Source organism: Lissotriton helveticus, chromosome 5_1 (assembly GCF_964261635.1).
Source record: "Lissotriton helveticus chromosome 5_1, aLisHel1.1, whole genome shotgun sequence".
Taxonomy (NCBI): domain Eukaryota; kingdom Metazoa; phylum Chordata; class Amphibia; order Caudata; family Salamandridae; genus Lissotriton; species Lissotriton helveticus.
The window spans coordinates 1,898,929,518-1,898,945,152 of NC_136065.1; the positions used below are offsets into that span (position 1 = coordinate 1,898,929,518).

The following is a 15,635-nucleotide window of genomic DNA, read 5'->3' on the forward strand; positions in this document are numbered from 1 at the left end:
AGTACAACCCCCCCAGGCCATCCTCCTCATGTGAGGAATACCCATCTCCACACCCAAGGCCCTTTTTGTCCCCCTGTCCAGAAGGAAAACACATCACACCACAAAAGAACCATTAACAGTCAAGTGACCCTGGACATTGGCAGAAAGGCACACTTGTTTTATGCTGAAAAACGGCAACTTCCTAAAAGTGCCATTTTCAGAATAGTAATTTAAAATCTCACTTTACCATTAAAGAGGCTTTTAAATTACAATACAAATCAGTGAAAGAAGTATTTCTCTATCTGTTCCCAAACTGACGTTCTCACTTATTAAAAGTTATACAGTAACTCAGTGTTAGTCTAATTGGAGAATAACATGCGCCCTGCTGTATGAGCTATTAGGGCCTGATTTAAGCGTGACTTATAAGTATTACAAGGGAAGGTTTAGGCCTGACAAAAGGTTTGCTTTGCCAGGTCTAAATAGCAGTTTTAAACTGCACTGCAGGCTGCAGTGGCAGTCCTGAGACATGTTTTACAGTGCTACTTTAGAAGGTGGCACGAGTGCATCAGCTCACTTGTTGCTTTTAATTTTCCGGATACCCTCGCTGGTGATAGTGCGCTTTACAAAATCATATAACATAAGAGGCCCTAGGAACAGGTAGTACCATTTACTAGCGGCTTATAAGTAAATTAAACGTTTGGGTGTTTATCAGCTTTACCATGTTTGGAAAGAAACACACAAGCACTTTATTACTGGTTGGCAGGAGTAAAATGTGCAGTGTCGCAAAGCCAACAAAAAAATGGGTTCAGCAAGGCAGTGAAGGCAAAAATCTAGGGCAATACCACACAAAAGATAATTATTTATAACAATAGGTACTAAATTTAAAATCTTAACATGGCTCTGGAGGTGGTGATTACGTACAAAATCTGTTACATCAGTAAGCTAACTATTTCAGGGGGACAATGGACACTTTATAAAGTTATGGAAGACAGCAAGTACAGCAGCCAGTCAGCATACAAGCTCTTTAGCTTGTCCCGCCTCTATCATTCAGCATATTGTGCACTAGAGCCCATGGTTTTTACTCAAAACTTCCTGGATCCAAATTCTGAATCCCTTTTGATATTCAGTACGATCTTCTGTAAGTACTGTAAAACTGTTTCTTGACTTGCATTACAGGAAAAGTTTGTGATTGCAAAGTGTTTGCAAATTATACTTGATGCATTGGCAAGCCTGAGTTTTACCTGTCATTCATGATTGTGCATTTTGCGCCACAGCCAACAGAACGCCATTCTTTATTTTCACAGACATCATCCTGAATTTCCGCACCACGTATGTGAGCCAGTCCGGCCAGGTGGTCTATGACTCCAGGTCCATCTGCATCCATTATATGGCCACCTGGTTCTTTGTGGACCTGATTGCAGCCCTGCCATTTGACCTCCTCTACGCCTTCAATGTCACTGTGGTGAGTGCTTGCACCAATGAGACAAAAGCCAATGTTTGCCTTTTCATTGCAAGAGTGAGAATGGGTAGGGGGTCTTGAGAGACTGAGCAGCCTGATGTTGTGTATACCAGGACCTATTACATAACAATGAGAAACATATTTATACCAGACCATGTTACATACTAATGAGGAAAATACTTGTACCAGAAAAATAAGGGTTAAGAGTTGTTTGCAGTGGGAGGAAAAAATTCCAAAGTAAAAATAGATATGGGGGGACCACAGTAATACATTCAGATATGCAGGTATATTCACCTATTTCATTTTAATATATAGTGTGTCTTTGGGTGCTGTGACTGGTCAACAAGACCTTGAAGACTTTTCCATTTGCATTACTATATAACCTGTCACATTGTTTTAGAAGTCTCGTCTTAAATTGTACATATTACGACACTTGTGTAATGGTGCCCATTCTTGGAATCTTGTGGGGTTTCTTTGCAGCATGATGGCTTTCCTTGCATTGTATGACCGATCAGTGACATTTTTGTGTGAGTTCTTGGTGGCATGCTAGCTATTCCTGGATAATAGAGAAACATCACTAAAATATATGGGACATTGTTAGCAAAATTATGGTTATCCCTGGGTAGGATTATGCCATTAGTGGCATATTTCTTTACATTCTTGCTGGCTACCCTTCAGTTATAGTGGCCCATCAATGATCTATTTTCGGGCATTCTAAGCAACAATCTTGTAGTCTCTGCATAATAGTAACCCATCTAGGAAAGATTTATTTACAGTCTTGGTGACCTGCTGGCTACTCATGAGAAATAATTTCACAATAGAGGCATTAGTGTGAGCAGTCTTAGGGGGTCATTAGTATGGCGGGCGGCGGGAATCCTCCATTAGGATGCACCCGCCACACTGGCGGGCGCATCGCACATTTGAAACATTGCGGTGGGCGGTGCTGAAAGCACTGCCCGCCGCAATGCCACAAAGGCAGGTTGTGCCTTTCAATGCACAATGTGACAGGCACTGCGGTGGGCCTGCCACGTTGTACATTGAAATGCAGGGGGTACCATAGGCACCCCCATGTGCACCCCCCACCCCCAGAGTCACTAGGGACCTCCAACGAGCCCCCGCAAGTAAACCCTGCTCTTTCTATGGCGGCAATGCCGCCATGGAAATGCATGTTTCCGCCCCCATTGTAATATGGCTGGCGGTGTCTAACAGACACTGCCACCATATTGAACCCTTTTCCGCCCGGTCGACTTGTCGACCGGGTGGAAAAGCGGCAGACGGTCTTTCCGTCCGCAGCGGACCCCCCAGCCATCGTAATTTGGTGGGTGGTCTTTGCTGCATGGATGGCGATCCGCCCGCCATCCTAATGGGGCCCTTAGTGACTTGTCAGCAAGTTCCGCTTAATGACACCCAATCAGTAACATTTTTAGGGCATTCATGGAGACATGCGGTCAATCCATGCATTATTGTAATCCATCAGTAACATATTGTCGGTATTCCTGGAAATATTTCAGGTATCCCTGCATAATAGCGGCTGATCTGTGACACTTCGCGGGCATCCATTGCGTCAGTCTGGCTAACAGTGCATAACAGTGATTATTTGATAGCTTTCATGGCAACATCATGTTTGCACTAGCATTAGAGGGAGCCATCACATCCTAAGATATTCCTCTTTGCCTAGCATATTAGTGGTCCATTCTTGCCATGCCGTAGACATTTATGATAAAGTTCTGTCCTGCCCTGTCATAACAGCAGACTATCCTTGACTTATTGGAGTCACTATTGATATAAATCTGACGAAGGTTAGCAAGAGAAAGACTTATTTTTCTATGGAAATTCCAGCTTCTGGTTGTGGTAATTAGTCTTACTTATCTCAAAAATATATTTCAAGGTAACATTTCTGTATTAGCAGATACTTGCAAGTTGGTGTTCATCACAAAATTACTGCATTTACCAAATAGATTCAAAATGTATATTTGATCAATAATTCATGCTATGTTTGGAAGCCTTCTTACTCTTGTTGGATCTTCAGTAACAGTGTGTTCTTGGTGCTACTGTCTTTATTTCATGACTTGTGTAGAGGCATAGTATCTTCTTTACTTGATTCATCTTCTCTGATATCATTCCTGCTGCTGTGTGAGCAGGCTGGATTGGTGTAACCTGTCAGAACCTGCCTGATCCTGTGAGCTCTGTGTAATTGCGCAGTACTGCTGCTGTGAGGGTCTATAAAATCCATCCAGCTCTTCGGTCTACAGCATGTGGTTATGAGAATTGTGTCATCTTTGACTTCTTCCATGTAGAAACTCAGTGATAAGAGATGATGATATAAGAATCTACTTGAATGGGCCATGTGACATCTCATTCTCAAATGTTCACAAGTGCCTGCAATGTCTATAGCACTTTTGTCCAACATTTAGGAGATAGGTACCCTTCTGCCAAGCACAGGTACCCTTCTGACAAGCCATATGATACTGGCAGTCAAGGGCTGTGGGAGATATAAGTAATGTAGAATAAAGGGATGTTGAAAGTAACTTCAACAAGAGTCCAAGCAAGTGTCATCAGTAGATTCTCCCTGTACTTAATTATATCACAGCTTCTATTCTTCAGATTGTTCAGTTTCCAAATCAATTTTCAAAATAACATCCAGCTAAGACCTGTTTCACAGTGCACTCTGTTTTATCAAGAAAATGCATCTACTTTCTACCACACAGACATGATCAAAATGGTTAGGCTTAGGGGCTCTGATACACATGACATGCCTAATGTGGGCCAGTGATGCAGAAACTTGCAAAACATTTCATTTGCCAGGTCTAGTGGATTAGTGGACTAATGTAACCACTGTAGGGGGCTACGTTCAACCTCATGGTCACAGATTCAAATTCTGGGGGGTCCTCTCAGTCTTTCATCCTTCTGAGGTCGATAAAATGAGTACCATTGAGTTGGGTAACAATAAACCTCTGATATTCAGCAGCAAGATGCCCTTGGGTGAACCTGTCAGGGCTTTAAGTGGGCCGGGTCTGTCCGGGTCTGAGCACCGGCAGTTATTTTCAGGGGGCCTGGAACCGGGTCTCTATCGGGCTCTGTTTTCAGGCCTCCAAAGGTAGGTAGTCCGTTTTCTTTTTCTTTTTCCTCGACTGCAGTGAGAGCATGCACATGATGTGCCCATGCTCACCGACAACTTCAGAAGCACTGACTTCTTACTTTTTAACAGGGCCCCTTACAGCGCTTTCACTTTTACAGTAGCTGTCGCGCTGTCCCCGAATTCACAACACTCCCTCTCCAGTCTCCTCGCCCCCAGGGCCGGCGCAAGGCATGGGCAGTGTGGGCAGCTGCTCAGGGCCCCCTGCACACCCGACCAACGGGGGGGGGCCCGCACATCTAAGACTGATGTAGCGCTGCGAGGCCCAAGACATCGCAATCATGTGCAGGTCTGGAAATAATAAGAGCAGGGACGCACTTCCCCGGGAATCGCCAGTCGCCACACTGCCATTACTGCGAGGTACAGGGAAGGAGCGCCTCATCCCATGGGCCTCGCAGCGCTACACCATCACTGCGATGCTCAGGGAACAAAGGGCCTCTCCCAGGGCTAATCACTGCCTGTACCTGGGGATCTAGTCTCCCGCTGCCCACTCAGAGGCACTGCAGGACACCCCACATCCCGCACGTTTAAGCCTTCAAATGATAAACAACTTTCTTTCAGCTCTTGAGGAGCTGTGGACGACATGCTTGTGGTAGGCATACAGGGAGGCGTTGCAGCACACCAGGGGTCCTGCATAAAGCAGCTTGAGCGCCTTCAGCTACTAACATGCACGACCTGCTCTGAAAGTATGCCCTGTAAGCTTATTTCAAAGTGCAGTGCCTGAATGTAACATGTCTGTGCAATTTAGAGGGGCCTCGCACATCCCCTTTCTGCCCGGGCCCCAAAAATCCTAGAACCGGCCCTGCTCGCCCCCACTACTCAGCAGCAGAAGCCAGGAGTAGCAGTGTCACAGGGTCACAGCTCCATCTTGCAGGAAGACGAGCAGTAGGCAACTGCGTGGTAACGGGCACGGGATCATCTAAAAGCCCTTGGAATTAATTTTGTCCATGTGAAGAAGCGTTTCTTAGCCTTGCATTCCAATCTCCATAACTGATCACAAAACTACCCCAAAGGCAGTGTGTCCAAATGGAACAGCGTTTTCATTTAATTACTGTGTTTTTTGTCTCGGATCAGAAAGGCACAACAACATACCCTCAAATATTATTCAAACATACGAGTGTGCTTCCTTCGCCATATTTTTTTTATATAAAGTGATGAGCATAATTTGGGCAGACACTCGAAAAACAATGTGCAGGCACATTCATACCGTCAGCCGAAAAACCAAAGTCACCCCTCCCTCTGCCCCCACCTGCTGCAACTGCTTCGCACTTCCGTACTGGCTGCAACGAAAATGAAAAGTACATTTGGGTGGTTCCTTTCACCAAGTGTATTTCTGCCTAGGTTTAGACAGTTTCACAATTATTTCGGATCTAGTCACTTAGCACCCTTCCAACTGTGCCTGCGATCCTTTCATTAACAGCGCAGAGATGGGGTAAGCCAACCTCCTCACACCCATTTTTAAAAGGATTGACAGCGTATGAGGAAATGCAAAGATGTGCACCTGCCCGTTGGGACAGGAGTGGGGTGGTGACAGGAGTTTTGTTGTGCTAGGGGACTCCATTTGATTTCATGGAAATAGGAAAGTTCACCTACCTACGACCTACAGAACGGATGTTTGCTGCGAAGTGCTGGTACTCTAGCATAAAAAATATTGCAGCACTGCTGAGAAGTGCAGGTACTCTTTCTCTCCTCTTCAACTTACAAAAGTGTGGGCACTCTGTGCGGGAGAGCACATGCCCGTTTGAAGCACTGGATAGTAAATGAAACTTTCCCTGCCAAGGACACACAAAAAAGGCCCCCGCATCTAGGCACTCAAACAAAGCTAATGTGTGCTATATTACTTTGACATATATCATTGGTATTTTAGGCTTAGTGCATTTGTTTCATGTACTTTGTGCAACACGTTATTGCTGATATAAGGTGTTTAATGTAACTGCTCACTCTCAGCTTTGGTTGGCAGAGCACGGTTTGTGTTGCATGTTTAGTACAGGGCTTTAAGTGGGCCGGGTCTGTCCGGGTCTGAGCACTGGCAGTGATTTTCAGGGGGCCTCGAAACGGGTCTCTATCAGGCACTATTTTCAGTCCTCCAAAGGTAGTTCGTTTTCTTTTTTTCTTTTCCCTCGACTGCAGTGAGAGCATGCACATCGATGAGCGCATGCTCATTTTGCTCACTACTGAGCGGCGGAGGTAGTGAGCATGCCAGGTGAGCCGCGTTGTAGGAGGAACGCGGCTTTAAAGAGGGCCATTTTCTCTCAGGATTTCCCTTCCTGCAGCGCAGGTGCAAAGTCTTCGTGGTGCCAGCCTTCACATCATGGGATGATTAGGAGAGAGACTACCACAGGCAGCCTGCTCCAGCACAACCCTGCTCTGACTTTTCACACTGAGCGTCAAGGCTGCAGTGTAATCAAGCAACAATTAAAACGCAGAGAGAGGAACTAGTCGGCGTGATTCTGCCCCAGCCCTAACGCAATGCTAGTTATCTTGATTTAGACCACGCCCCTACTTGGATTGGCCACGCCCCTTTGCGTGGTTTGCCCCGCCCATTTTAGAGCACCCCCAGTTTTTTTCTCCCACTTAAAGCCCTGCAACCTGTACTTTACAAATATGCATGTTATGTTATGTTACTAACTGATACAGGTGAACTGAATAATTGTATCCGATTGTTTTAGTAAAAAACGTATTTTAGAAAGGACCAGACAAGGCAACGCAGGTTATGATGTGTGTTGTGGGCGATGATAACCATAGCTGGAGAATTTCAAGAAGTTTGTTGTATCAAATCCAGACCATAGCTCAGTATTTTTTCAGTGACTGTATGTGGGTGCAAAAGTTGGGTTGGGAGAGCTCTAGGAAATAGTCTGTGTGCAGGCAGAAAGGAGCGTTCCATGCTCCCCTATGCCGTGAGACCCGCTGCGCCCACAACCCACCGCCACCGCTAATGTGATATTACCAGCCAGCAAAATCAGGTCCGATGTTCCTGCACACTGGGACATTATAATCGGAGGAAATTTGATTTCAAGTAATTCTTAAATTAAAATTAGAGCCAAGGCAGTTTGTGAGCCTGATTTATAGTTATTTGCACATGGCAGTTTAACTTGCGTGTGCAAATTGCTTGAATCACAAAATGTGACCCTTTGCACCCATACATAAATGTACTCATGAACAGTACTACCTCAATGGTATAATATTGTGTATATGTCAATCCTATTTCAGAGGCAGGGAGCTTTCCCTGGAATGCCCTGGAAAGCTCGGTAACACCCACCACTCTTTACCACCTTGGAAATGGAAATGCGCAAATCTACTACCATGCACAGGATGTAAACCTTCAAGTGCAGGGTGAGGCAGAAACATCATCCGCCAATATGCTAGTCTGAAAAGAGCCAATGAATGCCCATGTATTCGAATAAAGGCATTCTGCTCTTTAAGACACCTGGAGATGGGACACAAGGGGGGTGATATGGACGCAGCTTGCCAAACCTTGAGGCTGCCACTGCATTGTTCTGGTGTTTATATTGACCTAAAATGTATGTGTAAGTGTATAAACAAATTGAACGACTTTTCATTCTGATTGTATACCTACTTAGCAATCTAGATGTTTGAAGCTTAAATTAAATAATGTTTCTGTGCACTGTCTCAGATATTGACATGCTGGATTTTTCTATACTTCATCTTGGAACTATCTATCTGTTTAAAAATGTTTACTTTTTTATGCAGTGTATTTGGGGAAATGTGCTTTAAAAGCCAGAAATGTACCCCATTTCCCTGTGTTTCCTTGCCTGTGCTGTTATAACGAGAAAGACACTCACTGATTTGGCTTCCTGACTTGGCACTGTTTGCAGCCTCTGTGATCTGGTGACACTTCTCCATTCCACTATAGGAATGTAGATGGGTCCTCACTGTAAATAAAAGGGATGTTTTGCACGGGGTGGGGTCTGAATCACACCATAATGTAAGTGAAGCTTGAGTTGTCGATGAAGTCGATTGTAAAACATTGTGAAAATTACTACCCACAATGACAGCTGTCCACCTACAGTTTTATGCTATGAATGCTTCTCATGCATAGTTATGAATTATTATAAACAACACTCTTTTTTGCTAAAGGTAAATTCAGTCTTGCATAAAGTTTGTAAATGAACTAAGATATGATTTTTCAGTTGCTACAAGGTGCAGTCTTTGAATTACTAGTTATTTCACGATTTTCTTATGACAGATTTGAATAATTATTTTTCTTTTGTTTCTTGGCAGTGTACAATCACATAAGTACGACATTTCTTACTGTTGTTGGCAGATGCATAAACATTAAGAATACCGATTTCCTAAATGAAATTCTTTCTGAATCAAAGTTAGTAAATTGGTATCCCTAATGTATGAAACGCATTGAGTTTCATTTAGGGATTCCTTGTGGGTTGCAAAATGGCCTACTTCCAGCGGTAGCACCTCCGCTAAGCCGGAGGAGCGTTGCCCCCTGCTCTGTGAGCATTTAAAAAAAGAAAAGGATAATAACGCATTGTTTTCATTTTATTTTTCTGGTGTGACTAGCTGGTTAAGGGCGGGGCTGGGCTGTCACAGGAGAGCAGGGGGAGGAGTGGTGGGCACTCTCTTAAATGTGCATGACTGTTTGGGTGGCTATCTTGGGCCGGCCAAACAGTCATGCGCACTTAGCCTGTTCTCCACCAGGCTGTATTGCACAGCCTGGGTGGAGAACATGCACAGGCTCCCAGTCCCTGCCTCAGCGCCAAACCACGGCGCTCAGATCAATCACAAGTTAACGCTGTTGTCAAGCAGCGTCATGATTGACTATGGGAGTCTGGGAGCCTGGGTGCTTCCTGCTCCAGGAGTACTGCTGTTAGCCGAAGAGGACCAAGAGGTGGCAGCTGGCCTGTAGATAAGGGATTGTTTTAAAAAAAAAGATTTTTGCCCGCCACCCCATTAAGTAGCAGCTGCCACAGTCTACCAGATGAATATTATTGCCGTTTGCAACCCATTAGGAATCACAGCCATCATAGGGATTGTGGCTTGCTGAAAAACCACCATGTCTGTGATTCCATTTTAATAAAGCAATCTTTTTTTTAAGCAGCTCATTTTCCTTAAAGAAAAAACTGGATGTGTTTAAAAAGAAAAAAAGAAAACCTTGAAGTTCCTGGGATCACTGCGTGCTCTTAAAAATGTTTCCCCTTTGTGAATGGGCTACCACCAGTTTTAAACTGATGGTAAAGTATTACTGTTTTGCATTTGGAATTCAGTCGCGAAACAGTAATACATACCATACCAATTTGGGATTTGGAAGGGACGCCCTAAACACGACCTTCCACATACCGAATCGCATTTTGCAATTTGTACATTAGAGAAAATATTTTTCAGGTCGCGAGTTGCCCGATTCTGAGAACCGGGCTGTTTAAGACTGGAAAAATGCTTTGTACGTTAGGCTCTTTGTCATTGGACTTAATAAGCTAAAACTACGCTTAATTTGAAGGGGTGGTGCCTTTTTCAAAGGTGTGGTGAAGCTTCCTTAACTTAAAGTGGTTTACTGCTGTGAGTACAGCACTGAAAAGCAGATTAGCAGTTTAGCTTTTGAGCAAGATGACGTCGGAGCAAACAATAACTGAATGTTCAAATGTTTGTGATAATGACCACGTATGGGACCCATAAATAACAAGAGAATGTTCTTCCTATCTATGAACTCCCCACATAGAGATCATCCAATAGCTTTCAAAGATAGCATTTTGCCCTGGGCTCTGTATCTAAGTTTTAAATTCCAAGGGTGCAAGACAACAGCAGTCTACCATACAAGGCCCTTTCTCATCACAGGCAGCCAGGAAAGAGAAGACCTGGGATCAGGGGCGTAGGTTGGTCAGTATGATTGGGTGGAAGTAAGCTTCAGATTTCACAACAATCCCGCCGGAACACCTTGTTAAACACATATGAGAAGCAGCAAATAGGTAGGGCTTAAGAAAAAGGAGGGCGGATTGTTAGGAGTACTTAAAACACAATATTTTTCAAACTAATCAACATTTTTAAGCCCTCCAAAACATAGATGAGAGAGAGAGTGTGTGTTCTTGTCAGTGTGGGCATGTAAAACTCCCAGATGAATTCGACAGGCACTTCACATTACCAGAATAAAGCACTGGTAGCCAACTATTTACTAAAGAACACCGTTTTAGGGGGCTGTAACACCCCAAACACCCCTTGGGAGCTACGTTCTTGCCTTGGATCAACAAAGGCTTGGCATGCTGGGAATATAATAGACAACTGACAGGCATGTTCTGTCCACGGCATGTAGTTGCGCCATTAACAAACTAGCTAGGCACTCCTTTCACACCTGTCTTTCCCAGTCAGAAACCTGGGTCAGTGTCAGGACCTATCAGATCCCTTTGCCTGAGTGACTGACACAGGTGGCACTGCCCTGCTGCTCACCCCGGTGGGCCATCTTCCAGAGGAATTTTGTAATGTCCAGTGTCTGGGTCTGGCAGCTCTTCACCAGCAGTTACAAACACACCCACCCCCTCCTCTGATGGGCCTACCAACTGGCTGTACAGACTGCACATTCTGTGAATGCATCACACTCGGTGCAGAGACCACCAACATTTGTGTTCTAAAACCAATGCAGACAGCCTGCTACTGGACACAAGACCGTATTCTAATAATATTACTGCACGTGCGAACTGTAATAATGCCTGTTCACTACAATTGGGTGTCAACTTACTAGTCATAGCAAAATGGACTCCACCCACTCTTTGACCCCTCACTGATGACAACACAACATCAAGACAACAAGAGAGATGACTGGGCTGTTCCTAGGGGGAGAAATAAAGAAGGAGAAGGTCACTAAGGTATAAGGGCTAGTGCTCAATGGATGACCACCCCTGGGTATCCAATTTGTTGGATATAATGGCCTCACACACCCTTGCAAGTGTCATGCTTCATCATAGGCAATGCTCCTCGTCGGGCAGGCGGTGCAATGCCCAACGGGCTCACCTCAAAGAGGGGCTCTTTATCTGAGATCTTTTATCCAACTGCCTATGGGTGAAGTGGGGATGAGGGGCCAGGACAGAGTAGATACTGCGGGTGAGGATAAAATGTGGTACAAGGTACCGGAAAACAATTTTATTCTGGTGGTCCTCTACCACAATTAAAATCAAGGGCAGCCGGTGTTCATGGGAACTTTGGTTTCCCAGATTGGACCGGGACTAATGTGCAAGTGGTGTGGTCAACATGTTTCTCGCTTCTAGTACATTGACTGCGATTCTTCAGGACCTAGTAAAACACTACAATCTACAAAACATGACCTAATGATTAGTATCAGTGTTAAATACAGCACATAAGTTGTACTACCTGTTTCACCCTGCTTTTGCCTAAAGGTTAGAGTTATGGGGTGTCAACAGTACACGGTGGGTCTGACATCAAGGGAGAAGCCATAGGGGTTGAGGTTTCTACTGCTTGTGTCAGGGCCAGTAATGCCTACCCTTCTCACCGGGTCCGGATAGTGACATGAATTTTGATCTGACAACATCACAAAAAGTGACATCTCAAGCCTAGTGGACCCATAAATTACATCTATGCAGATAATGTATGTGAGGCTGCATTTTACTGAACATACACACTGCCTGCTACTGTGGATAGAGACTACCTTCTACTGTGTGGAAAGACGACTTTTACTGCAGGTGATTGCCGCTGATTCCTTTTATCATATAGACTATGCTCACGCCCGTGAAGCTATGGTCCTGAATAGTACTCCTCCCATTGTTCTATATGTAGATGGTTCTGTGACAATCCTTCTCCATAAACGGTAAGAGAATTGCCAGAACTGCCCCAACCCTTCTGCAATTCAAAAAGGAGCCGAAGGCCCACATCTTCAGACATCACTACATCTCCAGACCATCAGTTGGAACACACATTTGTAACCTTATCTTTTGGATAGCTACTCTTTTATTTTGTCCTGAGGAAGACACCAGAAGATGCAATCAGTCACACAGATTGACCAAGGGGGTCGAAACGTCAACGCTTTAGAAAAGAAAACTTGGACTATTGATGGCTGGACGGGTGACAGTTTGTCTGTGACCCCATTGATTTTCGAATGTTGTCCAATGAACTGCAGCCCAGTTGTTTTTCGAAGACAATCTTTATTGAAAATTGTTACTACTTTTTTACATTATTTTTTTTTAGCACCTTATGTATCACTTTCACATCAGCACATTCTGATTTCAAGAAGTTTTGTTAAAATTAATTTTGTTATATTAACAACAATATTTTTTGAATGACCTGGGTAATATAACATTGAGCCTGGTGGTCTTAATTCAATGTATTCACGCACCTGATTATTTAACCCCAAGACATTTGGGGGCTGATACTTTTTGCACGTGTAAGTCACACTTAAAGTGGAGCCCCTGATTCACAAAATAAAGAGCTGAAGAATTTGCTGATTCCAGGTCGCTCTAACAATGGCCCTGATTATGATGCAGGTCGGACGAGCATCTGACCAGCATTGTTGCGGTAAAGGGATCGGCCAACAGGTAGTCGGCAGTCCAGACTGCCAAATTAGAATCCAACCGGTGTGGAGGCGCTCGCAAACATTCTTCTTTGCATTGAGGCTTGTGCAGTACAAACCCCAATGCCAAAAGGCATGTTTATAAACATCCCTGGACCCTGCAGCAGGCACCTCAAGGGGCATGGATATTTGTGTGGCCTCATAGCGGAGTCTGTGGAGGGACTGGGCCCTGCTATGTTCCTCCAAATTCTGTTTCCGCCAGCTTTTCAATGGCGGTGGCCATCGGCAAGGGCCATCGTAATCCTTACAGTGGTGCCTGAGCAAGGTCCGCCCTCATTGTAGGGATTACATTTGACCGTTGGGTCAATGGGCTCTTGAAGCCCATCAGCGTTCGGTCCCTCACTCATGCAGTCGGAACGACCGCACTGTAATGCAGTGGTCTGACCGCTGCTTCAGATGTCGGTGGGATCAACATTATTATGAGCCCCATATGTCTCAAAAGCATCAGGTGGACAAATCAGCTGTGGCTGTAAGTGTAAGCAAGGAAGGGGACATTGGGGATCCTCTGAAAGCAGCTTTTGATCTAGCTTTGCAAATCGCATAGCCTTTATTCCCTTTTTCACCCTACTTCTGAAATTGCACCAACTTCAAGAAGACATAAATATGCAATACATAACATCAGTACTGGTTTTATACATATGCGAAGGATAAAACGGGTACGAAGCATTGCCAACAAGGACCAAGAAGAAAATAAAATAAGTAGATTGAAAAAATATGCAATACGAGAGAGAGAAAGTGCCCTATGTTTTAGGTGTTGTTAGTGGAAAAGATATTTCCACACAGAAAAAAACGAGAGAGAAAAATAATACAGTGTTTGGCTGACAGCCATGCATTTCCCAGTGTGTCTATGGATTATGAATGCCAAAAAGCACAAACTTCTATGTAAATCATGGGCATATGCATACGCCTTGTGGAATTTCGCATTTATTGTGAATCAGACCTGTTGTTCTTAATGCTGACATCTTAATCTTAAGAAACCATTGGGTGAAATACGAACAGGTGAATGCGGCGGGCAGCCTTGTAATAATCTTTTGGTGGAGGTGACCTCTAGGGAATTTTAAATGCATATATGAAACAAGTTGATGCTGTAACTAGAGCACTGTATGAGGTGTATGGAAGTGTTATCCTGCACAAAAAAAGAGACCAAAAGTGGATAAAAACATTAGCATGGACATGAAAAAGCAGGGCAGTTGAACTTGTTTTGTGTGAAAAGTGTCAAAACTTCATATGTAATGCACCACAGCTACGATGTCTATTATAAAAAAAAAAGGCTATATTAGATTTAATCATCGAACCATAAAAGCGCAAGTTACAACATACATTATATATTGTTGTTATGTTATATTATGTGTATTTTTAAAGTGTACTATCACCCATGAGGGTATCCAGACGCTGAGTAGGTGTGCGTGCCTAGCAGGGCCGGACTGGGAACCTTGGCAATTTTGACGCAACAGCCCAAGGGAGTTTGTTTAGTGGAAGCCAGTGTAGTTCCCCGAGGTGTAGTGTAATGTGAGTTCTGTGTGGGTGGTTAAAGATGAATCTGGCGGTAGAGCTCTCAATGGTCTGTAGTCTTCTAGTGATTTGCTTGGTGATCCCACCATAGTCCAATTTGCTAGTGATTATGGTGTGTGAAAGTTTTACTTGTGTTGCTTGGGAGCCATTTGAAGATCTTCCTCAGCATTTTTAGGGCATGGAAACAGAATGCAGTGTCGGCAGTGACTTGTGCAGTTATGTCCAGTTTGCTGTTGATTATTATTCCGAGGTTCCTGGTGCGGGTTCAGGGTGTGAGTCTGAGTCTGAGTTCGACCTGCCACCAGTTGGAGTCCCATGTTGAGGTGTTCTTGCCAAAGATCACTACTTTTGTATAGTCCTTGCTGAGCTTAAGACAGTTTCATCCAGTTAGCGACTTCAGTCATGCAGGCAGTGTGCTTTTTTCATGTGTTGGTGGTCTTGGAGAGTATGATTTGTGTGTCGTCTGAATAGGAGAGGATGTTAATGTTGGGTGCACGGATGACATTTGACATTGGCCAGACCGATCATGTATGTATTGAAGAGGGTGGGGCTCTGCAGATGATTTGCAGGCTTCCGAGGAGTGAGGTTTCAAGCTGACAGCTTGTGCTCAATCTATTAAGAAGAAGCACATCCAGCAGAGAGTGGGTCCTTGGGTGCCAATCTTGTGCAGGCGCCTAATGAGGATGAGGTGTGAGACCGCGTCAAATGCTGCAGAGAGCTCCAGGAGAATGAGGGCTATTGTGTCTCTTCTGTCAAGGATCATGTAGATGTCATTGTTTTTGACGATTCTGACGGGTCAGATTGAACTGGTCAGAACCGTACAAAAACAATATACTACCTGAACTAAGATTGTGAAGAAACAGGCTTTTACCTGAAACATTTAACTAACTGCAAGAGCCTTGAGAAAGCCCCAGGCAATCGAGCCAAGTTAGGGGGAAAGCAAGTGTTGGCTGCTCACTGAATGTTACCACAGCACATATGTAATGTAATGTATTGTAGGATTAAAT

The 15,635-nt window shown here is 44.3% G+C and overlaps 1 protein-coding gene across 1 annotated transcript in view; it reads left to right on the forward strand.

The window, feature by feature from the left end:
• Positions 1-15,635, forward strand: part of KCNH4 (potassium voltage-gated channel subfamily H member 4) — a 297,438-nt gene that overhangs the window by 123,519 nt on the left and 158,284 nt on the right. The window contains exon 6 of the mRNA XM_078640671.1: positions 1,284-1,441. Coding sequence (XP_078496797.1) covers positions 1,284-1,441 — 158 coding nt within the window. The remainder of the gene's footprint in view (positions 1-1,283; positions 1,442-15,635) is intronic.